This window comes from Euleptes europaea, chromosome 2 (assembly GCF_029931775.1).
Source record: "Euleptes europaea isolate rEulEur1 chromosome 2, rEulEur1.hap1, whole genome shotgun sequence".
Classification (NCBI taxonomy): Eukaryota; Metazoa; Chordata; class Lepidosauria; order Squamata; family Sphaerodactylidae; genus Euleptes; species Euleptes europaea.
The window spans coordinates 53,126,278-53,154,252 of NC_079313.1; the positions used below are offsets into that span (position 1 = coordinate 53,126,278).

Consider the following 27,975-nt stretch of genomic DNA (forward strand, 5'->3'; position numbering starts at 1 on the left):
CATCTGGCCCTGAGAACTTTGTTTCATTTAAAGAAACTAGGTATTTGTGCACTACCCCAATGCCAATCCTAGGCTGCAACTCCCTTCCCTCAACATCTGTTCTGTTTATGCCATGCTGAGCACTGCTTCCCTCGCAAGAAAAGACTGAGAAAAAGTAGGAGGAACCCCCACCTTCCCCTTGCAAGGGGGAAATCTCCTGGCCGGACCCAGCTTTCTGAAGCAGGGATGGCGTCTGCTGCAGAGAGCCAGGCTGTCCGCCCCCGGAGTAGCCCAATGCTTCTACCATGGCTACAGCGCAGACAGGGAGCTGCTCCCAATGTCTACTGCCTGCCCTGATGGCCGATCCTGGCTCTTGACGGCAGGCATTGCCATTTTGAAAGAGCGTTGTCTATGCATACTTGTGGGGTGATCTCTCTCCTCTCTTAGCTTTCTTGCCCCTAACAAAGGCAACCCTGCTGGGACCACTGTACTCCCGCACCACCAAGCAACACTGCCAGTCTCACCATGGTTCCCAACCACCCACACAAACTGCAACACTGCCGGGAATGCCGTGGCTCCTGGCCACCCCAACACCACCAATGGTGATGCTGCCTGGCGACCCTTTCATCTTCGCTGACAATGCAGTTGGGCCACTCTCCCACAATCTCTGGTATTGTCACTGAGGTCGGTGTGGCTTCTGGGCCCCCTCCCTCGCCACCAATGCAGCCGGGTCAGGAAAGATTCCCAGCTTTGGTGCCGGACCCACTGCAGCTTCTCCCCCACAATCTCCACTGGTGTCACTGGGCAGCATTTTATTAACCTCGTATTTCCTTTTATTACATATCTGTGGTATCCTGGACATGTTTGTAATGGCCTATGGCTAAATGCAAATAAAGCTATTACTTATGGTTTTGCATACTCACAATACATGTATAGGAGATAAGTGGGTTTTGGATGGACATTGACCCAAGATTGGACCAATGTCCAAAGAGGGGAAATAAGACCAGGGCCTGAGAGACCCCGGTCCAAAATAAGCAGAAGAGTTGAAAGCCTGAGCATAGCTGCAAATTGCTTAGCTGTAGGAAGCTGTGTCTAGCATTCACAGCTCGGGCGGGGGGATGATAAGGGGAACATCTAGGGTTGCACAGAAACTGCTGAAAATCACAACATGGTCCAGTTGACCTTCTGAAGATGTGAACTATAGTTACCTGGTGACTTGTAAACCATTACAACACACCTCCTTGAAGGAAGCTACCCACCTCCAGGGGTAATAATGCAAACATAGTGAGAGTTTAGTTATATAACCAAGCAAGCTTTATGCATGCTCAAGGACTTGTGATTAAGTGTGCCAGTTAGGAGCCTAGAAGTAGTAAATTTCCAAATATGTATAATAGAAGCAGGAAATGTGATGCTTTATATTGTGAGCACCTTAGAATGAAAGTGTGCTTGGCTTTTGGATGCTTGGGCACCCACTTGTGATCACAAATAAAATCTTTTCCTTTCACCCCCTTGGTGTGGTTTTTGGCTCAGACAGCATCAGGGTCAGATCCTGTGATCTGCTAACATTTTCTGGGCAACCCAGATGGGACTTGAGGCCTTGGTGTGATCCGTTGGGCTCTGGGAGTCTCTTTCTCCAGGGCGCTCCCCTGATTCCAGAGGCGGAGTTGATTCACTGCTGAAGCCTCGGAGCCACCCAATGGCCAAACAAATCTTTTGTGATGAAAGGATTACCGGGGTGGATGCATGGAATTCTTGGCTTGGGATCACCCGATGGAAAGAGTTAAGTATGGTTTTTGGGTGCCCCTAGAGTTGTAAGTCCCCATACCTGTCTACATCTTGTTTGAGTCTAATGTGGTGAGTGCAAAGTTGGGAGGGGTCCCTTGAGGGAGAGAGGGAACATTAAGCGCTACAGTTAATTAGGGCAACATGGGACAGAAAGGTAAAAACCAGGGTTCCAAAGTGTTCATCCTGGTGGGTGTATTGGCTAACAAACATAAGATGGGAATTGGATTTATTCTGCAGACCAAATTATTAATTGAGGTACAGTGGCCAAAGTTATTCCCCAGAGAAACAGACACGATCTCCCCGGGGACAAGAACTGTGCCCAAATTAGCAATTAAACTGAATGGTGGGGAAATCAAGGTTGCAGAGGAACTGGGACCCATATAAAATTTTTTTGGTAAATTAAATAAATCTCATTTATCTAGTGGTGAACTGTCTTAGAATTTTAACTTAAAGAATAAATTGTACTAGGGCTTCCTACCTTTTTTTTAATGTCAGCATCCCCTTAATTATGAATGGAAAGATACAAGGCTATTCACTCCCATCACTGCTGCCACCCTGCAGGCTATCATGGCTCCCAGCCACCCCCATGACAACATATGGAGGAAGTGGTATGTACATTGTCTGCACACGTGTAGACAACATTATTTTATTTTGGGGGGAATTTAACTCCCCCAAATGTTTTTTTTTAAGATTTTAGATCTCTCTGCAAACCTGGGGGGGGGGAGTTTGCAGAAACATCTGTTTACAGTCGATGTGGCCCCAATCCAGAGTAATATATCTGCAGATGGGGGCCACACTTGAGAAATAGATATTTAGATAATGATACCAACTAATTGTATCAACTGAAACTCCCAAGTCTTCAAGAGCAGCGCTGTATAGAGCACACTGGATTAGTCCAGTCTGAAATTACAAACACATGTCTCAATGTGGCCAGATCAGCAGTGCTCAGTAGCTGAGAGGTAGCAAGATGAAGATAGAAAAATGCATTCCTCACAACCATATTCATCTGATTTTCAAACAAGGCAGTGTCTAATAATCTTTCTAAACTCTTTGTAGAGTTAGTAAAGTTAAGCATTACACCACCTGAAGTGAACTTCAGAACTTACATCTTACCTGAATTCAGTTTTAGATTGTTATACTTCAGCCATCTGACCACGGCTGGCAGCAGCCCAAGACAGAGAGACTGCTGTTTCTGCTACGAAACATCACAGGACAGGTCCCATCCCACAGATTCAGATTTGCTTATGACTTCCTGAGTTCACTCAGACCAAAAAGGTGACAAATCAGTTTAACATACTATCTTTTAAGCCCTCTGTGATCTCATCTCAACAACAACAGAATGGTCCACTCGGTCAAAACAGAACCATCGATTCAAAGTTGGAAGGGACCTCCAGGGTCATCTCAACTCTGCTTAAAAGTCTCCAAAGGAGCATCCACCAACTCCCAAGGGAGCCTATTCTACTGAGCAACTGCTCTGTCAGGAAGTTCTTCCTAATTTTTTAACCACAAACTCTTGATTTAATTTCAACCCATTGGTTCTGGTCCAACCTTTTGGGGCAACAGAAAACAACTCGCACCATCCTCTATATGACAGCCCGTCAAATACTTGAAGATGGTTATCATATCACCTCTCATTCGTCTCCTCTCCAGACTAAACATACTGAGCTCCTTCAGCCTTTCCTCATAGGACTTGGTCTCCAGACCCCTCACCATCTTTGTTACCCTCCTCTGGACACGTTCCAGCTTGTCGAATCCTGATCAAAAAGGGTCAAAGGCAGAGGAGTCATCCAGGTAACCCTGAAGTTGCTTTGCCTGCATTCATTTAATTGCTTTGGACAGAAATGGAAAATTTGACTGGTCTATAAATTCAACTGGTCTCTACCAAGAGATGGCTTTTCCCACAAAGAATAAATAACATCATTCAGAGGTTTTAGAAAGTCACTACCTCACAATGTAGAGTTAACAATGTTAAAGGCAGCACCTTTACTTTATCCCAAGGCTTAGAAGTGGGGCAAGGATTCAAGTGGTTTTACGGCTACTAAGACCCTATTCAGCATCATTTGGGAAAACAATATGGTGGCAAATCCATCCCTTCTTCTTAAGTAAACCGGGATCCTAGGGTTCCCCAGAGGAACCTGGAAGAGTTCTTTCCTTGGAATTGCCTCCAAGAGCTTGCCACCCAGGCAAATACCTGGAACCTTTCCTACCTCCAAGAAATGAAGTATGCTTCACAATATGTAGACACATATTAAACATGCACCCAGGTGCTTCAGCCAGTTGCGACTCCAGAACATAAGTTGTCTGATACACAATTGTATGTTAAGTGTAGCAGTAGAACCAGTAACATGTGAAGTGTCTCAGAAAGTAATCAGCATATGCTTCTACCCACCCACAGTTTTCTATTTAAGTCTAAAAAAAAATTTAATTCAGGGAAATGTACTAAGCCAAGTATTCCAGTGATAACGGGCTATGGATACAAAGTTCTAAAGGAGACAAATTGCTGAAGGAGAGAAAAAACCAAATGCAAACAATAATTGGCCTGGTTAGGTTCGGGCAAGCTTTTCAGTAGCAAGGAAGAATTTGATTACGGGATCCATGACTTAATACATTGTAGCGAAAGAACAATGGCATTTGTCAAACATCCATCCATCAACTTTTACAAGACCTAAATATGTTACCATAAATATGCTAATTTCCCATGTGTTTCTATAGTAACTATGGGGATAAAAAGCTTTAATAATCAAGAAAGTCACAGAAATGAGACTGCACAAAACTGGAATCAATTCTACCTCAACAGGGGTCATTCCTAATCAGAAAAGAACAAGTGTGTCTAGTTTGTTTATATACAAATACTAGGCAGCCATCAGCTTTTGCTTAAAGGCATGGTGGCATCCACACCTGTAGTTATATTTTCATGACACTTTTGTTATTTGCTTGCTTCTAACCAGGACTGTACATCTTTCAATGGTAAGGATTAACCTTTGGCCCTCACCTTCCTACACATGACAACCAAGGTATTTCACAACTAAAAATTAGCAAGACACACAAAATATGCACATCCATGTAAGAATGGATTCTTGAACAGAACAGCCAAGCTAACCACAACAACAAATTTAGAGGCCATATTACCTGATAATATAGTTCAGGCCATGAACAAATGCTCTTATGTGACGAGCTTAGAAAGTTTTACATGTATACTATTTTAGACAAAAGCATTTAGACATTTTGAAACACAGGACTATGGTCACTATGTGCAAGCTTTATTACCCGGGAACAGAGGCAAACTGGGGAGGGTGTATGTGCAGAAAAGGGCGTATATCTGCTCCAAACATGAAGCCCAGCAGAAATAAGTAAATATGAAAGTAAATTTTGACGGAAAGACTTTCCACAGCTACTAGATAAGTGACCACGCATATCAGTAACACAGTTAGATTTAAACACCCCCTCACCATGCAGATGTGGCTGTCAATATAATCCTGATGGCAGAAATTGAATGTGTGCTTATAAACATGGCATTAATTTGGTTGCCAAGAGTCAAAGGTTCAGAAATCTCAAATTATTGCTTATAAAGTTTCAACTAAATCAATTTGGGAAAATTTCTGTTTGCAGGAATGAAAGAAAAGTTTATAGGTTTGGTTTTGCAGGGGAAGAATTTTTCTTGCTAATTTCCAAGCTTTTTTTTTTTGGCCTGGATTAGCTTTAAACCCTCCCCCCCCCCCACCGCACCCTTCCCCGTGCATTGTTAGGTTTTTCATACATGTTTTATAAGTGTGCAGAGTCAAACAATTCATTTCTGTCTCCAGTCTTAGTTGATTATTATTACACACCTGCATATGAACTCTGACACCTTCATTCCCTATCATTTCCCTTTGACTAATATTATAGAGAGCTTCATTCTTTTAATTTTGTAACAAAATCTGGAATAGTCACACCAGCACCAAAGCCCAAGAGAGCCAATGACATTAATATCCGTGATGAGTTAATGTGAAAATCACCACAACACAAAATTATCATGCAGGCATCTACAATACTTCAACAGCCTTAAGTAATGTAAGGGAAATGTGGATCCTACATCACGGCTGGGGGGGAATTGGGGCTGGATGATCACACATTCTCTGTGAAACATCATGGAACAACAACATTAGGAGATGGTGAATGTTTTCAATTAACCTCATCAGTGGCATTACAATCCTAAATTGAGTTACACTCTTCTAAATCCATTGAAGCCAATGGTCTTAGAAGGGTGTAAGTCTGTTTAGGATTGCACTTTGAGCCACCTTCATATTCTCTGCTCATGCTGCTTCTTTTCTGCAGGGTGATACCAGATATGCACCTGAAGAACAGAGGAATTTTCTCCAGAAAATTGGTTTAAGACTTCTTATACACTAAGCACACAAGGACTACGAAATAAGGGACTATGGATGATAGTCAGATGCTGAATATTCACTGAGGCCCAGTCCACAGAACAGGACATCACTACTCATTCCGATAGTCAGGGTAGACAGCAGACCAAGGTACTATTTGCTTCATACTGTTCCTCTCAAAAAAGGTGATGGTTTTCAATGGAACCAAACAACACTATCCACTTTTAAGTTCATTTGCATGCAGCCCCAGAAGCTGAATGCAGTTTTAGAAATCCAGTATAGCATCCTCTTTTACATGAAAATATATGCTTGATCAGGTCAAAACCTGCTTCTGCATGTTGATTAACCGCTCTAGCAACACCAAACTCTGCTCAATATGATGATGAAAACATAACACAATATATTTCATGAACTGGGGGGGAAACCCAAAAGCACACTAAATTTCTTCTTACCTAGTCTTTTGAAGAAGTCAGGAAGAAAATAGTCAGGATAAACCTACCAACTTACATTCCTTATGGGTAAGATTATTACACTCTACGCTGGTAGATGCATATGCAATTACCATGAGTAAAATAGACAGCTGCCCAAATCAGATTCCTTTCCTGCATGGGCTCTGCCCTGCCAAAACACTAAGATTTATTTACCGGTACTTATATAAAATATTTCTATCCTACCATATCTTCTAAGACTCAAGACAGGAAGCATTGCAACAACCAAGTTTCAAGGTCATCATAAATGTGTTGATCACACCTCACATTTCTTCCATGACAATAGGACTGGAATATTAGCAAGAGGTTATTTTAGCAACAATTATTAAAAATGACAGCCCTGCAAAGACATTTACGTTCTATTGTCTTTTGTTCTCATCTTGCCTTTTGTGGGATAGCTATCAAATGCCATGCAAATTACTTGAATTCTAGAAGGAGCTTTGATCTTTAGATTACATTTTAACACTACTGAAGAACTTAGCTTTCCTGTAAGGTAAACTTGATTTTGAGATAAATTTATTTTGCAAGCTGGAACAACAACAAAATTCAGTTTCCCAAGCTGATCACAGCATCTGCCCTATTACCTCACCAGATTAGTTTTTAATGCCAGCAACTTAATGTAAGGATGAGCACCCAGACCAAATAAGATGCTTTCCTTCACCATAAATGGGGGGGGGGGGGTAGTATTTCTGGCATATCTTCTATAATCAGAAAACTAAGATTCACCATTCATACACCGTGAAGCAAATGTCTGATTCAACACCATTTGCAGAAAGTAATAAAATATGGCTCATGAGAGAAACCAAGAAGCTAACTAAAACAAAATTCAGAATATTTTTACAATTTTAATTTGCACTTGACTTTAATAACACAAAACAGAATATGCTAAGAAAGCATTAGCTATATTATAAATTTATGTTCTATTTAAAACTGCCATGATGGGAAACACTGCTAATACTTAAAAATATAAATCGTTATTTACTACAATTTAAAATCGTCATTTACTATAACTTAAAAGGGAACTCCATAATAGCTGTATTAAAAAAACCCTCATTGTCAATTTATGGTATGACTATAATTTTGTAGATTATCATTACTCCTGATAGGCAGCCGAACTCCTGATTAAAAACCTGTAACATTAACAATAATGAAAATAACTTACCATTCATGTTGAAAAGATAGTTTTTGGAAACATGTTGCTAGTAATATTTGTCCAATAAAGGAATGATTTAATCTCTAGAGTATAAGTATTGTCTCTATAAACACAGCCATCAGAACAAGAAGACAAGCAAATCCAGGAGCTTCATTTAGGCAGCTTGAGATACAAAAACTATCAAATAAAAATGCCAGCGGTGAATAGAAGATCAATATTCAGGACCTGAATAGTGATGCTCACTAATTACTTGTTTTTGAGCTTTCATTATCTATACAGATTTAAAGAAACTCAAAATGGCAGAGAAACACACACGCACGCCAGGATGTTTTAAGATGTTCTCAATTATATCAAGCACTGCTTGTTTCCATAGCAACCTTAGAGGAGAATTATCGGTTGACTCGCACCCAACCAGCAGTTTTTCCTAAAGCTTTAAAATTGATCCATGTACACAACATCTCTCCACACATTTTATAAATGCTTTTTTCCTGATTCAATATTTCTTGCCATGCACACAGCTTGGAATATTCTAGCAGAAGCTCTGTAATTTATCAAATGTTTAGAAACTAATTCTAGAGCACAACTTTTGTCTGTTATAATTGTGTCATTACAAACAGTGTCAACCAAACATGCTTTAGTACATTTGATGATACATTACTACCTATTTTGTAGGACTCTGGGAAAGAAACAGCAAAGTAAAATGATAACTTAAGGCACATGATGCACTATGTTTTGTGCTTTTCACTTTAGTAACATTGTAAAATATAGCTCCATTCTCATTTTATAAATTGAAAACAGAAAGTGATTTCCCCAGTGCCATCCACAAAACCATGGCTGATCTGAAACCGAAACAAACATGTCAATAATCAAGTCAAACACTGGCCAAATACAAACACACTTGACCAATTAATGCTAACCACAGGGTTTTTTGTGCTGGTTAGGATCCCAAACAGAAAAGCATTTTTAAGCTACTGAACTTTGCCTTGCAACAACTACTTGTCACTTTTGAAGTGGGTTACAGATGTGTAAAAACTGTTTTAATCATGGCCCAGTCATTGCAGACATAATGCTTAAACATGGTAAGTGTACCTCATGGACTGCAAACCTACTTTTACATCATTCTTTGTGGCCCACCTTCAACCATAGTTTAGACAGTCAGTAATATTAATGACAGAATTTAAACATTGTTTTGTTTTCTGGAACTATTTCTTCAAAGAGCTACTATGCAAGAATCCAAGATTGACTCTGACAGATCAGATAGAGAGACCTATCTAGACTAGCATCCTGTTTCCACACACTAGCAAGGCAGGTGCCCTGTGGCTCTTAGCCTGTGGATTGTACTGGGGATCTGTAGGATGAGTATAAAATCTTGTTATCTTGGCAGAGTAATTCTCTCCATCCAGTTGGAGTACTGAGCAACTTGAATATCTATGTGAATTAGCAGCAGATAGCTGCAGGGCAAGGAACTTCGGCACTCAGTTCCTATTTGGTACAGGAAGAGTGCAAGAGAGTAAAGGGCAGGGTTACAACACCAAAGAATAATATAATAATTAATTAATAAATAAAATACCAGTTGTGAAGGTAGAAAGCCAGCAGGGGTCGGAGGGCTATCCAGTGTGCTGCATGGAGTGTCACATGTATGATTATCTGCCTGCTGGACAGAAGTTGTGGGTGTGTGCTCGATGCAGGGAGCTCCTGGCTCTCAGGAAGAGAGTTCACTTCCTTGAGGCCAAGGTAGCTCAACTAGATGAGCTGAGGCAGGCAGAGAGAGAGGAGACTAAGGACTCCGGGGTTGAAAAGAGCCTTGGCTACTTACCGTGAAGGCTTCTTCTGCTCAGAGGGACGAAGGGCATCTTCAGAATGGGTGTTTCCTTTTTCCTCTTAGCTCGGGAGGCAGGAGTTAATATTTAAATTTTTTGTCCTTGACTACCGAGGGTAAACGCCCCCTGAAGCCAGTTAAAATCTTTCCAAGCCTTATATAGGTAGCTGAGAAGAAAGAACTTGCAACAGAACAATCATCTATTACATGAATATTTAGTAGAAGAAAACATTGAGAACAATCCTCTATTAACATGAATATTTAGTAAGAAGAAACGTTGAGAATATGAATAATTGTAGTAATAACTGGTAACTATAAACTAAGAAAAGATGACGTCTGGAAGGGCAAGATGCCCTTCGTCCCTCTGAGCAGAAGAAGCCTTCACGGTAAGTAGCCAAGGCTCTTTCTCAGCTCAGAGGGACAAAGGGCATCTTCAGAATGGAACATACAAGAGCAGTCCCCGCCCTGGGTGGGTTAGACGTCCTGTAAAATGCTTTGCAGCACTCGCCTGCCGAACGCTGCATCAGATGACGAGTAAAGGTTCAGTTTGTAGTGCCGCACAAAGGTGGACACCGACGACCACATGGCCGCCTTGCAAATTTCATCTATGGGAATTTGCCTATCAAAGGCGGTTGAGGTGGCAGAACTTCTGACTGAATGAGCGGTTATGCCCCCTGGTAAAGGCAATTTACTTTCCTTGTAAGCTGTTTTAATGCATAATGAGATGGTGCGACTAATGGAAGCTCTTGACATGGGCTTACCCTTCTTTGGTTGAGTGATGTTAATAAATAAGGCATCAGATGACCTGATCTCTTCTGTTCTGGATAAATAAATGTAAATGGCCCTCCTAACATCTAATGAATGCCAGGTCTTTTCTTTTGGTGTCTTTGGATTGGGACAAAACGATGGTAGGACTATGTCCTGTTCTCTGTGGAATTTTGTATTACATTTAGGTAACAAGGAGTGATCATGTCTGAGTACTACCTTGTCTTTATGAAATATTATGAGGCCAGGGCGAATCGATAACACTCCCAATTCTGAGACTCTACGTGCAGATGTTATTGCTGTTAGAAATAGTACTTTCATCCTGAGCCATTTGAGTCCCACCTTCATAAGTGGCTCAAAAGGAGGTTTGGTAAGGGCAGTTAAGACTGTGTGTAGGCTCCAGGTGGGAAATCTGTGCTTTACCGGAGGGTTAATTATGCTTAAACCTCTAAAGAATAGTTTGATGTGAGGATGTTCAGAAATTTTGTGGCCTGCTACTCTTGGAACGATAGTGGCTATGGAAGCTAACTGCCGGTGAAGTGTGGAAGTGGCTAGTCCTATCCTTTGACCTTCTTGTAAGAAGGACAGAATGCCGAGTATCTTAGGTTTGAGTGGGTTAATGCCTTTACGTCTGCACCACCTAGTGAAGGCCTTCCATGTAGAATTATAGAGTCTTTGAGTTGAGGGTTTGCGTGCTGCCTGAATAATGTTGACTATCTCTTCCGTATAACCTAAGTTGAACAGTCTCCTCCGTTCAATACCCATACGGTCATTTTGTACCATCCTGGATTTGGATGGCAAATTGGGCCCTGTATCAGGAGGTCCTGCCTGTCTGGAAGTCTCCAGAAGTGGTTGTTGGACATTTGAATTAAGGTCGGGAACCACGGCCTCCTGGGCCAATAAGGGGCTATGAACAAGACGTGTGCGTTTGATGCTTTTATTCTCCTCAGGACTCTTGGTATGAGAGGTAGTGGAGGGAACGCATATAGCATTCCCGTGGGCCATGGAGCAGTTAGTGCATCCGTCTGTTCCGCCCCGTGCTGTTTGAATCTGGTGTAGTATCGGGGCAGTTGGTGGTTGGACTTGGAGGCAAATAGGTCTATCTGTGGGGTCCCGAAGCGTTGTGTGAGGTTCAGAAATACTTCTGGGTGAAGAGACCATTCCGCCTCGTTGATGGATTGCCTGCTGAGCCAATCTGCTTGAACATTCTTGGCTCCCTGAATGTGTTCTGCCTGGAGTGATGCCAGGTTTGACTCTGCCCAATTTAGTATCTTTAGTGCTTCCCTGTGAAGGTTTGATGAACGTGACCCCCCTTGCTTGTTTAAATGTGCCTTTGCGGCCACATTGTCCGTTCTTATTAATATGTCCTTTCCTCTGATCAAGGTTGTGAAGCTTTGAAGGGCTCTGAAAATAGCTCTGATTTCTAACGCGTTTATGTGTAATTTTTGTTCTTGGGGGCTCCAATTGCCTTGGACTACATGTTCGTGAAAGGTTGCTCCCCACCCGGTTGTGCACGCGTCCGTGTAAATTTGCTCTGGTACTGGGTAAATGAATCGAAGACCCTTTGAGAGGTTGTTTCTTTGTGACCACCAAAGAAGACTGTGTTTGACTGCTTTGTGAAGCAGAATGTTTGTGACTCTTTTCTTTTGAATGTCTCTTTGATATGGTCTGAGCAGCCACTGAAGTGGTCGTGAATGTAGGCGAGCCCATTGTATGGTTGGGATGCAAGCTACCATGTGCCCTTGTAGTTTTGCAAGGGACATGAGTTTGTATGACCGGGAGTTGTGAACTGCTTTGGCCAGCGAGGATATGAGGGTGATCTTCTCCTCCGTCAAGAACAGTTTGTTCTGCTGTGTATCTACGACTACTCCTAGGTGTTGTAGTCGTTGAGTAGGGGTGAGCTTGCTCTTTTTGTAATTGACTAAAAAGCCGTGCCTTGTCAATTTTTTCAGTACCTGATCCGTGTGGTGCAGACTTTGTTGCATTGAATCTGCGCATATTAGTATGTCGTCTAGGTAGGGATGAATGCGTATGCCCTCCTTGCGCAGATCTGCCACCAAAGTAACCAGTACTTTGGTGAATACCCTTGGGGCGGATGTTAACCCGAAGGGGAGGGCCCTGAACTGGAAATGCATTCCTTGGTAGAAAAACCTTAGAAAACGACGGTGTTGTGGATAGATGAGGATATGAAGGTACGCCTCTGTGAGATCTATGGACGTTAGGAAGTCCATTGGCCTCAGTGCCTCTGAGACTGATCTCAGTGTCTCCATTCTGAAACGCTTCAGTGGAATGAATCTGTTCAAGAACTTCAGGTCTAGGATGGCGCGCCATCCCCCATCCCTTTTGGGAACGGTAAAGAATATTGAATAGATTCCCAATGAGCGTTCCGATGGTGGTACTGTCTCTCTCGCTTTGATATCTAGTAGATGTTGTATTGCTTCTGAAGTTCTGAGGATTTTTTCTTTGTTCCTGGATGTCGGGGATATCTGAAACTTGTCTGCGGGTATGTGAGAAAACTCTATTTGATACCCCAGGGTGATTATGTTTTGTACCCACAGGTCTACATTGGGGGTCAACCACTGCGGTTTGAAAAGGTTGAGCCTGCCCCCTACAGGCTGTATTTTGGCGTCACTGTTTAGATTGTTGGCCGGGTTTATTTCCCTTGTCACTTTGAAAGGAGGGGAATTTGGAACTTCTATTGAATCTACCTCCCCTCCGAAAGGAATTACGATTTTGTCTCCACTGGTTATTTTGTCCCCATTGGCCTCTGCGTTGGTCATGCCTGAATCTTTGAAGAGTATGGTATGATTGAAAGGAATTAGAACTGGTGGAACTTTTAAAATCTTTGTGAAGAGACTTGGGTAAGGCTTGCTTTTTGTCTTTAGTTTCAACTAGAATAGTATCTAATTTGTCCCCAAATAGACGCTTTCCCTGATAAGGGAAACCCATCAAAACTGATTTTGATCTGTGCTCCACCGTCCAAGGCCGCAGCCACAGGGCTCTTCTAGCCGCTGCTGAAGTAGCAAGGGCTCTAGCAGCATAGGTCATGGTGTCTAAAGTGGAGTCAGCCAGGAAGGATACAGCTCTTAGGATCCTAGAGACACCTTCACAGGCCTGTTTTTCCTCTTGAGGAATAATCTGAAACAATTTTCTGGCCCATATTATTGCTGCCCTTGAAACAAGGGCAGATGTAACCGAAGACTTAATTGCTAAAACAGAGGCCTCATGAGATTTTTTGCATGCCAATTCAGCCTTTCGATCAGCGGGATCTCTGATTAATGTCTGTCCCTCCTCAGTGACTATGTCACAGGTATGCAATGTAGTAACAGGAGCCTCCACTGGGGGCACCTTGAGCAATTCAGAAGTAGCCTGGTCTAAGTTATAGAACTTTTTTGATGTTATTGGGAACTGCTTAGAGGTCATTGGCTTTTCCCATTCCGTTTTAATGAGGGATATGAAATATTCAGGTACAGGAATTACTTTGTCTGGGATGTCATGCATATGAAAGAATTCCTTCATTCCCTTTTTTCTTTGAGTGTTTGCTGTGTCAGTATCCTCTGAAAGGTCTAGGGCTGCCAGGGTCTTAGATAATAGTAGAGGGAATTCCTCAGCATTAAAGACTCTGGCTTGTTTTGGTTGTTCTATTATGTCTTCGCCATCTGAACTGAATTCGCCTTCCTCTTTTTCAGATTTCTCATTGCTAGAGGACATAGATTCATCTCCCTCCTCCCCCTGCATCGCCTGTTGGCCCGAGGTGTCTTTTAGGGCCGCTTTAGTGGGCCACTTGCCGCCACCAAGGTGAGTATTGCCAGCACCTGTTTGTTTTGGGCGGGCGCCTAAGGACGTATAGTCTTGCACGGTCTGATTTTCCCTTCCTGAGGAGGACTGGGTATGAATTGGTGAAGGAGGGGGTTGGGCTGCTCTCAGGCCATCAATGAAGGCGTCTTTAATGAGAGTAGAAAGTTCCGCTTTTAGGAACGCTAGCCCGCCATCTTGAAATGGGGGGGGGGATCCTACCGGTAGCCGATGTCTCCGCTGCCGCTTCACGTCCTTGAACTAAAGGCGAGCCGCCTGAGGACGGAGCGTTGTAAGGCAAAGGCGAGCCGCCAGCCTGCTGTGTTTCCATCTGAGATTGACGTACCGGAGGAGCGGCAAATGCCGCTGTGTTCTCCGTGGCACTAGCTGTTGCAGGGACTCGTCCGCTTGCTTTTGGCGCACCTGAGAAACGGGCGGCGTCTAAGAGGCGTTTTGCGCGCTTGCCCCCGGTCGAGCTGACCTTTTTACGCTTGCCGCCGCCTCCGCCGCCTGTGCTGGATTTCTTTTTATTTATAACCCCCGAGTCAACAGGTTCATTAGGACCCGGGATGGCTCTTAAGAGACTAGGGTCCAAATCGGCTGAGGCGATGTAATCGTCTTCTTGCCGATCCGCCATCTTGTTTTGGCGGGAAGAAGTATTTCCAGCCAATTAGCCTTCTAAAGTTATAAAGGAAATAGAAGGGTATAGTAGTGAGGTTAGAGATGAAGTGTAGAGGATAGAAATAGTTAGTACAGAAGGACAGTAGAAGTGAAATTTTTTCTAATTTCCTATTAGCTGAGAGCTGCTTAAGGGCTGCTCTCCCGATAAGGCAGGAAGTAGAACTGGCTTCAGGGGGCGTTTACCCTCGGTAGTCAAGGACAAAAAATTTAAATATTAACTCCTGCCTCCCAAGCTAAGAGGAAAAAGGAAACACCCATTCTGAAGATGCCCTTTGTCCCTCTGAGCTGAGAATAGTCACATCCCAGTCCCAAAGTGACGGCAACCTGCCAGTCATGGCTGATGGAGCCCTTGGGGAAGGAGGCCATCTCACTGAGGTAGGGGGATGTGGTACCTTAGAAGGGACCTCTTCCTTGGTGGATGAACAGATATCCTCTAGTACTGAGGATATGCCTCAGAGGGGAGGGGGGCTTCTTGTAGTGGAGGATTCAATCCTTGAAATGTAGATAGCTGGGTTTCTGGTGGGTGTATGGACCGCATGGTGACTTGCCTGCCTGGTGCGAAGGTTGCGGACATTACCCGTCACATAAGTAGTCTGATAGATAGCGCTGGGGAGGAGCTAGTGGTTGTGGTGCATGTTGGCACCAAAGGCGAACAGAAGCAAACACAAGCTTGCACAAAGGAAATGCAAGCAAATAATTAGAGATGCAAAAAAAGATTTTGAGGGGCATATTGCTAAACACATCAAAACAAATAATAAGAAATTATTTAAGTATATTAGGAGTAGGAAACCAGCTAGGGAAGCGGTTGGACCATTGGATGACAATGGGAGTAAAGGAACTCTAAGGGAGGATAAAGTGATTACTGAAAAACTAAATGAATTCTTCTCATCTGTCTTCGCTGTTGACGATACAGGGAAGATTCCTTCTCCTGAACAGAGATTTTGGAGAGGGGAAAATGAGGAACTAAGGCAAATAGTGGTAACAAGGCAGGAAGTCCTAGAACGTCTAGACAAACTGCAAACTAACAAGTCACAGGGACCAGACGGTATTCATCCTAGAGTTCTTCAAGAACTCAAATAGGAAATTGCTGAACTTCTAACAAAGATATGTAATATGTCCCATCGATCAGCCTCTGTACCAGAGGACTGGAGAATGGTCAATGTAACACCCATTTATAAAAAAGGTTCCGCCCCCCCCCCCCCAGGAAATTACAGGCCAGTTAGCTTAACGTCTGTTCAGGGTAAACTGGTGGAAAGCATTATTAAAGATAGAATTGTCAAGCATATAGAAGGGCAAGGGCTGCTGGGCAAAACCCAACATGGCTTCTGTAAGGATAGGTCCTGTCTCACTAACCTATTAGAGTTTTTTGAAAGCGTCAATAAGCATGTGGACAGGAATGAGCCTGTGGACATTGTGTATTTGGATTTCCAAAAAGCTTTTGACAAAGTCCCCCACCAAAGACTGCTAAGCAAACTTCATAGTCATGGGATAAGAGGACAAGTCCTCTTATGGATTGAGAGCTGGCTGAAAAAAGGAAGCAGAGAGTAGGAATCAATGGTCAGTTCTCCCAATGGTGGGATGTGAGCAGTGGGGTGCCTCAGGGATCTGTGTTGGGACCGGTGCTTTTCAACCTGTTCATCAATGACCTGGAGTTGGGGTTAAACAGTGAAGTAGCCAAGTTTGCAGATGACACCAAATTATTTAGGGTGGTTAAAACAAAATTGGACTGTGAAGAGCTCCAAAAGGATCTGCACATACTGGAAGAATGGGCATTAAAATGGCAAATGAAATTCAATGTAAGTGTAAAGTGATGCATATTGGGGCAAAAAATCCCAACTTCACATATACACTTGATAGGATCTGTGCTGGCAGCGACAGACCAACAAAGGGATCTTGGGGTGGTAGTGGATAGCTCAATGAAGTTGTCAACCCAGTGTGCGGCTGCTGTAACAAATGCAAATTCCATGCTGGCCATAATTAGACGAGGAATAAAGAATAAAACTGCTGATATCATACTGCCCTTGTACAAATCTATCGTGAGACTACACTTGGAATACTGTGTACAGTTCTGGTCACCACACCTAAAAAAGGATATTACAGAGCTTCAGAAGGTGCAGAAAAGAGCAACCAAAATGATTAGGGGACTAGAGCAACTGTCCTATGAGGAGCGGTTAAGATGCTTAGGGCTGTTTAGCTTGGAAAGAAGGCGGCTGAGGGGAGACATGATAGAGGTCTATAAAATTATGCATGGTTTGGAGAGCGTGGACAGGGAGAGGTTTTTCTCCCTCTGCCATAATACTAGAACACGGGGTCATCTGCTAAAGCTGGAGGGTGAGAGATTCAAAACAGATAAAAGGAAGTATTTTTTCACACAACGCATAGTTAAATTGGGGAACTCCCTGCCCCAGGATGTGGTGATGGCTGCCAGCTTGGAGGGCTTTTAGAGGGGAGTGGACATATTCATGGAGGAAAGGGGTATTCATGGCTATTAGTTAGAATGGATACTAGTCATGCTGCATACCTATTCTCTCTAGTATCAGAGGAGCATGCCTATTATTTTGGGTGCGGTGGAACACAGGCAGGATGGAGCTGCTGCAGTCGCCTTGTTTGTGGCTTCCTAGAGGCACCTGGTTGGCCACTGTGTGAACAGACTGCTGGACTTGATGCGCCTTGGTATGATCCAGCAGGGCCGTTCTTATGTTCTAACTAGACAACCTAAATTTGATGCCTGTGGGAAAGAGCTTAAATTAGGCATCAATCCAGCAAGCATATTACTAGGCTTTGTGAACTGAGGAATGCTGCATGGGGACCCTACTTCTCTAAAACTGATGGACATAAGCTTCTGTGTATTCCATGTTCAGATAAACAGAAGAAGAGTTGGTTTCTATATGCCGATTTCTCTACCTTTTAAGGAGAATCAAACCAGCTTACCATCGCCTTCCCTTCCTCTCCCCACAACAGACACCTGGCGAGGTAGGTGAGGCTGAGAGAGCTCTAAGAGAACTATGACTAGCCCAAGGTCACCCAGCTGGCTTCATGTGTAGGAGTGGGGAAACCAACCCAGTTCACCAGATTAGAGTCTGTCATAATAATCTAGGACCGTACATCATAGTAAAATTTATTTATTAACAAAATTTATACCCAACCTTTCTGCCCTCATCAGGGCCACCAAGGCTGCTAACAGATTAAAAACATAATACAGTGTGATGTATTATAGTGCACTGTAAAGAAAATAGCTTATTTATTCTGAAATTTTCTACGCCACCTCTCCTGGAAACTGTCCTGAGGCAATTACAACTTAAATCATGACAAAACCTAAAACATCACAGAATTCAGCCTTGTCTACTTACTGTGAGGGCTCCTAATCTGAGGCGAAGGGGATCTTGGAAGCTGCGGGTGTTTTCAATTGCTCTCTGGGGAGGCAGGACTAAACTTCATTTCCTGTCTCTTCTGGTGGGAAACAGCCTGCTAGTACTCAGTTTCAGGCTCGCCAAGCTTCTTACAGCCCATTCCTGAAATTGCGGTCTGCGGAGTCGGCGGGGAAGAGGCGCAGTGGCACCTCTTCCTAAGCCGAATTGCGCACGCCGTAAAACAAACAAAAAAGCCGTTTCGCAGCTTTTTTGTTTTGTTTTACTGGGGCCTTTTGCCCCATAGGGAACAGCGAGGCTGCGCCTGCTAAAAGCGGGATAGGAAACGGGATAGGAAGTTGCCTACCCGGTGGCTCCTCCCCCTGGAACGCCCCCCTGTGCTGGCGTGGCCTCTCTATGCTGTGGCCTGTGCAACGGAGAGGCCGCGCCAGTGGAGGGGGGAGGTGCGGTCCCGCGGCCTTCGGAAGACTTTCGGCCCAATTTTTAGGAATGGGCTGTTAGACTTTTAAGTTGGTACAGCAAAATAGAATGGCATTTTGTCTCCCCACCAGCCCCGTTGCCATTTCAGTAACCGTTGATATGGAATTAAACTTTTCAACTCTTGAACACACAAGAACATTTTAAAGCTTTTAAAACAGTTTAAAGATAGACAGTTTGCTAGCCTTACCAAATACGAATAACTCTGGCATGAATAACTCACTTAAAAGCTGCCGTTCTAAACTGCTTTTCAAGGAAGCAAGTCCCTCAGAACTCGGGGATACTTCAAAGCACTCATGCATAGAGCTGAGTGACAGAGCATTTAAAAAAATAAATAAAACCCTAGAAGTGGCCTCCCTGATTAAATCTGTAGCAAAAGAAATCAAACCTGCCAGTGTTTTGTTTGCTTACATAGAAACAAACTGTTGTTATGGCTTGGAAATGTAAAGACAAAGAACTGGCTCAGATGTACCAGCAAGCCCAGTTGTAGGAGGAGAAAACTATGTGCACCACCTTTAGCTTCTGCTAGAAGGGTGGAATAAGACACAACAGATACCACTCCAAAGGGTTCAATAAATAATAGAAATAAGAGCAATGACAGTGGCCATCCTTGCTGAATTCCTTTCACAATACAAAGATTTCTGAGGCAAAATCATTTAATGTAACTCTAACTGTTGTTTTGGAGAACAAGTAATCCTTAAATAATCCCCAATAATTGAGCTTTTCCAACACTAACAATGCAACCCCCAAAAGAATTACAGTCCACTGAAGTCAATGGCCTTAGAAGGGTGTAACTGTTCAGCACAGCACTGTATTGCCCTTTAACACGAGTGAAAGTTCACTTTGCACTGAAAAAAACCAAGAAAAGTTGAAGGCAGCAAGAAATGAGGACGACCCAACATAAAATGGATTGACTCAATCAAGGAAGCCACGACCCTCAGTTTGCAAGACTTGAGCAAGGCTGTTAACAATAAGACTCATTCATTCACTGGGTTGCCATAAGTCAAAAATTACTGGACGGCATTTAAAACACATAAAAGAACAAGGCAAGCTGTTCTCTTGTGTCCTGAATTAGACTGAACATCAATCTGCATTTACATCTTTCTATATTTAACATATCCACTTTAGCAAATCATCCTTCTTCCTATAATGGACAACCAGATTTTAAATCCTACTAGTGAAATTCCAATGAATTGAATCTTAAATTTATTTGATGCGCTTTCCTTATTATTGTTAATTGGTTCTTCAGAATTTTTTAAAACTAATATCAATTTTCAATTAACTCCAATGATTAAAATACAATTGACTAATTATCTTTCTAGTAGCAGCGAAGTCATGAGCATCTAATATCCTTTAAGAATTACAAATTCTCTACATACAGTTTAATATAACAGTCAATAAGGTACGATAATCAGCAATATCCTTCAGCAACAAACCCTCTATATGCAAATCCGTACTTGATTAAATATTTGATAAAGTGCAGTGCCTGAAAATGTCCTGTAACAGCTGGTTCAGTATTTCTGCCTTACAATGGTTTTAAATCACTAATAGAACAAACAATTCAACAAAAGCTTTTAGCCCTAATCCTCCTTGGGGAGAACCCTTTTAACTCACACTGTCAATGAAGTGCAATGTTTTTAAATGATCTTAGACATGTTAAACATGCAGTGGATTCAGACAGGTATGGAAGTACAGTAATCAGGAGTTTCTTTTAACAATATGCACATTTATACTTCATTAGAATGATTAATAAAACAAAATTATCTGATAAATTACTTCCATAACAAAATCATGTGAAATATTTTATCTCCTATAATCACCACTGCAAACGAAACAGCGGTCCCTCCTCACACTTCCCACAGAAAGTGTCTCAGCTGTGTTTCAACAGTCTCCACATACTGGAAGAAAAAGTCTATGCAGGATAAAACTGCCACCCAGATGTATATTAAAAGGAATCTATTAGAATTCCCTCAGCCTTACTTGCTTCTCACAGACTCATCCAAGGTTCTAATAACTTGTACTGAATCTGACAGATCACATTATAGAGGTCAATGTAAGACCTATGAAGTGGTGGTGATGGCAGCTAAGAAATGTTACCACTCTGCTACTATTGTATTAGCTACTTCACGACCATCCCAATTGTTTGAGGTAACATGGCATCCACTGACTCCTAAAACTGAGCCTTCATTGTACCCAGACCAGACAATTAGTTGTGATATTTTATCAGCAAAAACCTTTGCAAAAGTATCAAGAACATGTGTTGACTGTAACATAGGTCCACTAGAAGAACCTAATGCCTAATACACCGCCTGCTCTATTTATGGATCACTTTGACCCAGTTTCCATGATGGATGTTGACAAGCTCCTGGGATCTATGAAGGCCTTCTAAAATAATGCAAAGACCACATCGACTCCTTAGTATCTATTATAAATCACTCACTCAGAGTACCTTCCCTCAAAGGACCACTCAAAGGCATCCATCCATTACTTTAAAAAAACCATCCCTACAGAAAAAATGATGTAGCTAATTATCTCCCTGACTCTAATCTAATCTGTCATTCCTGGGCAAAGTAATTGCCGAAAAGGAACCTTTCTTCCCCCCCCCCCCTCTGCAGAAGAGTTGTTAGCTATGGAGCTGCTAGGACCGCCCAAGAAACTGTGTTAACCCTTTCTCACCCGGGCCCGCACCGGGGGGGGGTCATCTGGGGCCGCTGTCTGTTTGGGGCTTGGTCAGCTAATTTTTAAGTTGATAATTTTGTATGGCCCGCGAATGATGTTATAAATATCCAAATGGCCCTTGGCGGAAAAAATGGTTTCCCACCCCTGCTTTACAGTCTGGTTTTAAACCAGGCTATGGGACAGAGACGGCTCTGCTGGCTTTAGTTGAAGACCTCCGTCTATATTTAAAGATCAGGCCTTCTTGCTCCTCCTACTGGATTTATCTGCTGCCTTTGAAACAGTAGATCATACCATCTTGTTGAGGCACTTGCCAACTCAGTAAAGAGCCTCAGAGTTATACTGGACTCAACATTATTGCTGGAGAAGCAAGTTAATGCAGTTGCAAAAAAGGCTTTATTTCAACTCGGCCTAGCATGAAAAAAGGCCCCTTACCTTGATACGGCTGATCTGGCCCCTGGATCCATACCATGGTGACATTGACTACTATAATGCACTGTACATTGGTCTTCCTTCAAAATCAATTTGGAAATTCCAGTTGGTACAGAATGCTGTGGCTTGGCTATTATCAGAAGCTAGGCGGCACATACAGTGAGGGAAAAAAGTATTTGATCCCCTGCTAAATTTGCCCGTTTGCCCTCTGACGAAGAAATGACCAGTCCATAATTTTAATGGTAGGTCTATTGTAGCTGTGAGAGACAGAATAACAACAAGAAAAACCCCCAGAAACCCAGAAGACAAAAGTCAGAGATTGAGGTGCATTATAATGAGTGAAATAAGTATTTGATCCCCTATCAACCAGCCAGATTTGATCCCCTATCAACCAGCCAGATTCGATCCCCTATCAACCAGCCAGAAGTCAGGCTACCTGGTACCTTCACTGTATGTAACAAGCTGAGATTAGAAGCACCTGCTGTAAAGGAGAGGTCTTACCTGTAATCCCAGCTCGTTACAGTACCTGTACAAAAGACACCTGTCAACAGAAGCAATCAATCCATCAGATTCCAAACTAGCCACCATGACCAAGATCAAAGAGCTGTCCAAGGATGTCAGGGACAAGATTGTAGACCTGCACAAGGCTGGACTGGGCTACAAGACTATTGCCAAGCAGCTTGGTGAGAAGGTGACAACAGTTGGTGCAATAATTCGCAAATGGAAGAAACACAAAATAACTGTCAACCCCCCTCGGTCTGGGGCTCCATGCAAGATCTCATCTCGTGGAGTTGCAATGATCATGAGAACGGTGATGAAGCAGCCCAGAACTACACGGGGGGAACTTGTCAATGATCTCAGGGCAGCTGGGACCATAGTCACCATGAAAACAGTTGGTAACACACTACGTCGTGAAGGATTGAGATCTTGCAGAGCCCGCAAGGTCCCCTTGCTCAAGACAGCACATGTACAGGCCCGTCTGCAGTTTGCCAATGCACATCTGAATGACCCAGAGGAAAACTGGGTGAAAGTGTCGTGGTCACATGAGACCAAAATCGAGCTATTTGGCATCAACTCAACTCGCCGTGTTCGGAGGCGGAGGAATGCTGCCTACGACCCCAAGAACACCATCAAACGACCCCAAGAACACCGTCAAACATGGAGGGGGACATATTATGCTTTGGGGGTGTTTTTCTGCTAAGGGGACAGGACACCTTCACTGCATCGAAGGGACGATGGACGGGACCATGTATCGTCAAATCTTGGGTGAGCACCTCCTTCCCTCAGCCAGGGCATTGAAAATGGGTTGAAGATGGGTATTCCAGCACGACAATGACCCAAAACACACGGCCAAGGCAACAAAGGAGTGGCTCAAGAAGAAGCACATTAAGTTCCTGGAGTGGCCTAGCCAGTCTCCAGACCTTAATCCCATTGAAAATCTGTGGAGGGAGCTGAAGGTTCGAGTAGCTACACATCAGCCTAGAAATCTTACTGACTTGGAGAGGATCTGCAAAGAGGAGTGGGACAAAATACCTCCTGAGATGTGTGCAAACCTGGTGGCCACCTACAAGAAACCTCTGACCTCTGTAATTGCCAACAAGGGTTTTGCCACCAAGTACTAAGTCATCTTTTGCAAAGGGATCAAATACTTATTTCACTCATTATAATGCACATCAATCTCTGACTTTTGTCTTCTGGGTTTCTGGGGGTTTTCCTGTTGTTATTCTGTCTCTCACAGCTACAGCTACAATAGACCTACCATTAAAATTATGGACTGGTCCTTTCTTCGTCAGAGGGCAAACAGGCAAATTCAGCAGGTGAACAAATACTTTTTTCCCTTACTGTACATATTACAGTGGAATAACTCCCATTCTGCAGTTATTCCACTGGCTGCCCATCTGTTACTGGGCCCAATTTAAAGTATTGGCTATCACATGCAAAGCCCTTCATGGCCTTGGACTGTCATATCTGCGAGATCATCTCTCCCCCTCTGCTCCACCACATCAGCTTTGCTCATCTGAACAGGGCTTTCTGCGGGTGCCTCCTTGCAGGTTCCCCACAGTACAACTTGGCCCATCCTGGATAGTACTATGCAGCTGGGCCAAATTTTGCCCAGGGAGAGAAGGAGAAGTAGACAAGGGGCAGATAAAGGTAAGTGAGAAGGAGAGAAGGAAGCAGGAAGAGGGGGGAGGCTATTGGGGTTTTCAGAAAAAGGGAAAGTGGGGGAGAAGATAATGAGATGCCTCCCACAAGTCTTTGCAGGTCCCCTGCTTGTGCATATTATGGAAGTTGCCTTGGGTAAACCATCCAGAATACAGGATAAGATGGGATACAAGTTTTCAAATAAACCAAATAAAATTTCCGTGTAAGATAAAATGAACATTTCTTCCACAATGTTATCCACAAGATAAATATGTGAACTGCTGCCATGAGGCTGTGCGCTGTTTAAATTTCATTTAAAATTTACCAATGATTCTCACATGTTGGTAGCAATGCTACATGCAATCTTCATGCATAATAGTTATTTTATAATGTATTCTGACATACTATCTTGTTCACTATGTTTAAGCAGCGAACATTTTCTTGTCAAACAGGTCATGCAAGGAAGTGTGCCTTAATACAGAGGAAAAGGTTTATGCATAAACTGGGGCACAGTTTGACAATATCAACAAAATATTTCTCAATTTTAATTCAAACACTTCAGGACATGCCCCAAAGCGAATATCACTATAAACCTTAATTATCCTTGAAAAATTAGAATTGGTGGCAAAAATCCCTCCTATCACATCCCTGAACATGTGCTTACAAAATGAACTAGTACACATGCTGTGAGGGTCTCTGTCTTTGTGTCTCTGCTTTCCATCACCTGCTGTGTTATCAGTGTACTCGTAAAAGCAGTTCACACCTTCTGGTCTCAGGCGCCAGGCCTGATGGCCCATGTATCTTCCCCCCCCCCGCTGTTCTTCCTGCCAGTACTCCCTCAGGCCGATGCGGCCTTGGAAGTGTGATAGCCGCACCAGACTTCCTGGGATCCGTCTGATGTTTTGTATTATGCCAAGCTTGTAACTTCCCATAACAATAAGTGTGAACCCCAGTGCCCCAGTGCCCTGGAGTCAATATATTCTGTAAACCCGTATAGCCCCTCACTTGCAACTTTCTACCTGTGCCTGTCTCATCTCCTGAAGGCTTCAATAAATTGATTGTTTCTGTATCAACGTCTGAGCAACTGATTTGGAGAAGCAAACTCAGAGAGGGGGATCTCTCACACATGCTTACAAAATGAACTAGTAAGGACAACAGTCCTCAATAAACTGAGTTTAAAACACATTCCTTTGAGGTATGGAGCAGAAGTAAGAGACCTGTAAGCACCAATCATTAACAGAGATTGTAATCCAGCCTCCATTTCCTGCTGTGTATTTTTCAATTTCATTTGGGGAATTTTAACCATATTTAATTTCTTGTTTAAGCATTGTAACGGGCAAATGGAGATTTAGCATAGGTGTAGGTACATATAGTCTCTTCACTAATAGAAAGTTACATATGTACCTACACTACAGCAAACTGCTACCCCCTTGAGCAGATGCTATTTACATTTGCTGTATGGTAGATTTGTGGACCAAAGTGGGTGGAACTCATAAATTTCATTTATGCCAGCATTTGCCCAGTTAATCTCTTCACTAATAAAAAGTTACAACACTACAGTAAACCTCTACCTCCTTGAGCAGATGCTATTTACATTTGCTATATGGTAGACTTGAGAACCAAAGTGGGTGGAATTGGACTCATTCGTAAATTTCATTTATGCTAGCATTTGCCCAGTTAACCTCATAGGCCTGACCAAATTACCCCACTGCACTTAATACCACTAGTGCAACAGTTACAACTGTCTAGTTATTAGTTTCCAGAGCAAAAGTCAGGACTCAAGTCTGTGGAAACAGTTGACCTATTACCGTATATACTCGCGTATAGGCCGAGTTTTTCAGCCCAAAAAAAGGGCTGAAAAATCCCAACTCGGCCTATACGCGGGTCAATACGGTAGGTGGAGGGAGGGGGGGAACTTACCGCTGCCGCGGCCGCCTCCAGCGCGCCTTCCCCCAGGCCAGGAGCGGCCGGCGCAGCCTCCTGCGTGCCGGGGGGCCCACTGCCGCCACTGCCAGCTGATCACCGCCTCTCCCGGTAAGTAGGGGGTTCAGGGGCTCTTCCCCCTCCCCCCCAGGGTGGCGCTGGGGTCGGGGTGGGCCTGGAGGGCCCGGGAGGCCGGGCAGGAGGGCGACCCGGGGGTTGTATAAGCCGACCCTCGGCTTACACATGGGTGCCTAATTTTCCCCCATTTTTGGGGTGAAATTAGGCACCTCGGCTTATACGCAAGTATATACGGTAAACTCTGTACCCAAACAAAAGTATTTAAGAACTGGATGCAATCAGCTAAAGATTAAGGAAATAGATTTTACACATAAGGTACTAATTCTCAGCAGTTACTTGACCAAAGAACTGAGTTCTACAATGCTACACAGGCTGAAATTAAATGGAAGCAACCATATTATTATTGATCAATAGAGTCTCCATGGGAATAGGGAAGAAAGCCAGTTATGAAGAGCTGGCACCTTTTCTGTACTTCAGTGTTCCATCCAAAAATAGAAAATATACTTTGCACAAACACACTGAAGAGGACAACCTCTTCAATATTATCTAGTGTTAAAAGGCAGCTTCTTTTAGGGCTCTAAGACTTCGGAAAGCCCTTCCAATGCCCTTCCAGGTCCTTTGGCAAGGTTAACAGTCTTTATTCTTACAGGAAAAATGTGATACTTCCTGATCAATGCAGAAAAACTTCTACGCCTACCCACCCTGGATTAAGTGTATGTATTTTTTGGTCAAAAGAGGCTGGCTTCCAATAAAAAAAAAAATCATAAAATCAGATGGCTTCATCATAAAAAGGGACAGCACCTTGTTTCAGAATTTATTTTATTACAGAGTATTTATAACCTGCTTATCAGCCTCCATGGACCCTTGAAGGAGCTGACAAAGCATTTAAAAACAATTTTACAACAAACATATTTTAAAAACTACAGCGATTAACAGACAAGTACGCATAAGTCCAGTTTGGCCAGCACCACTTCTCTCAATTTAGTCCAATAGTAATCTGGAATAAAAATATCATCAGTTTGCTCCTGAAGACCTATAAGGTCTTCTCACCACTCTCAGCTCCACGGGAAGACGTTCTAAAGTCTGGCCATAGCAGCAAAAAAGGCCCTCTCGTGGGTTTTGACCAATGTTGCGTTTTGACACACCTAGTTTCCGCAGGAAGTTAGCATACATTGCCTTCAGAAATCGGGTAGGTTGATGTAGCTGGAGGCGGCCCTTCGTGTATTGTGGACCCTAGCTATTTGGGGCCTTTACAGATCAAGGTCACTGTAGCTGGCAATAATAAATATTATATTATCACTCCTGACAGTCTCAGGACTCTTGCTGCCACACTCTGAACCAAATGTTGTTTCCAAGAACTTTCTCTTGCTTTACATCCATAATTTGTTCAAAGTGTTTTCAGTAAATTAAGTTCACATGGGAACAGAAAACAAAAGTTTCCTTAATGTAAGACATTTTGTATGTTACAAAGAGTTACAATGCAGAAAATAGCCTAGGGAGACTGTATAGCTCACATCTCTTTCAAGGAAAAAAACTACCACTTTTTACTGTTACTGATGTCTAACATTGTTTTTTGTTTAATCACTCTGGATACTGCTGTATACTGTGATAACACAAGCATTAACTGAACAGGGAAGAATGCAAAATGCTAATAGATTGAAAAAAAGGAAGCAATGAGCAATACACACCCTGTGACCTGCCTGCGTTTTAAGATTTTAAAAAACTACAGACCTCAACGACCTGCTGAACCATTTAATTCAGCAGTTTAGCTGTCAATGTTTTTTTCCCTATATTTAGCTTGAAGCATTCTATGGTTTGCCATTACAAATTAAGTAACCCCCACACTTACTTGATCTATCCCACAGTGCAGTAAGTTCAGAGAGCTGAGGAGACTCATTTTCCAAAGGTACTTTCAGTTCGTTTGCAGAACTCTTGGAGTGCCTGTGAAAAAGTCTGTTGGCAAACCCTTCCAGTCTCTGCAAAGCACTAGTTGTCCCTGTGCTCTGGCTGCTCGATAGCTCTCGGTGAGCTGCCATGTATGTGCATTTAA

General features: G+C 43.0%; 1 protein-coding gene across 3 annotated transcripts in view; it reads right to left on the bottom strand.

Moving 5' to 3' along the window:
- PRKACB (protein kinase cAMP-activated catalytic subunit beta) overlaps positions 1-27,975 on the bottom strand; it is a 95,280-nt gene that overhangs the window by 41,087 nt on the left and 26,218 nt on the right. Inside the window, exon 1 of one of the 3 annotated variants that reach the window (XM_056867432.1) lies at positions 27,775-27,961. The exons of 1 other annotated variant lie outside the window; for it this stretch is intronic. In XM_056867432.1, coding sequence (XP_056723410.1) covers positions 27,775-27,961 — 187 coding nt within the window. Of the gene's footprint in view, positions 1-7,778; positions 8,098-27,774; positions 27,962-27,975 lie in introns of those variants that run through there. One more of the 3 variants, XM_056867434.1, reaches the window with a different exon arrangement.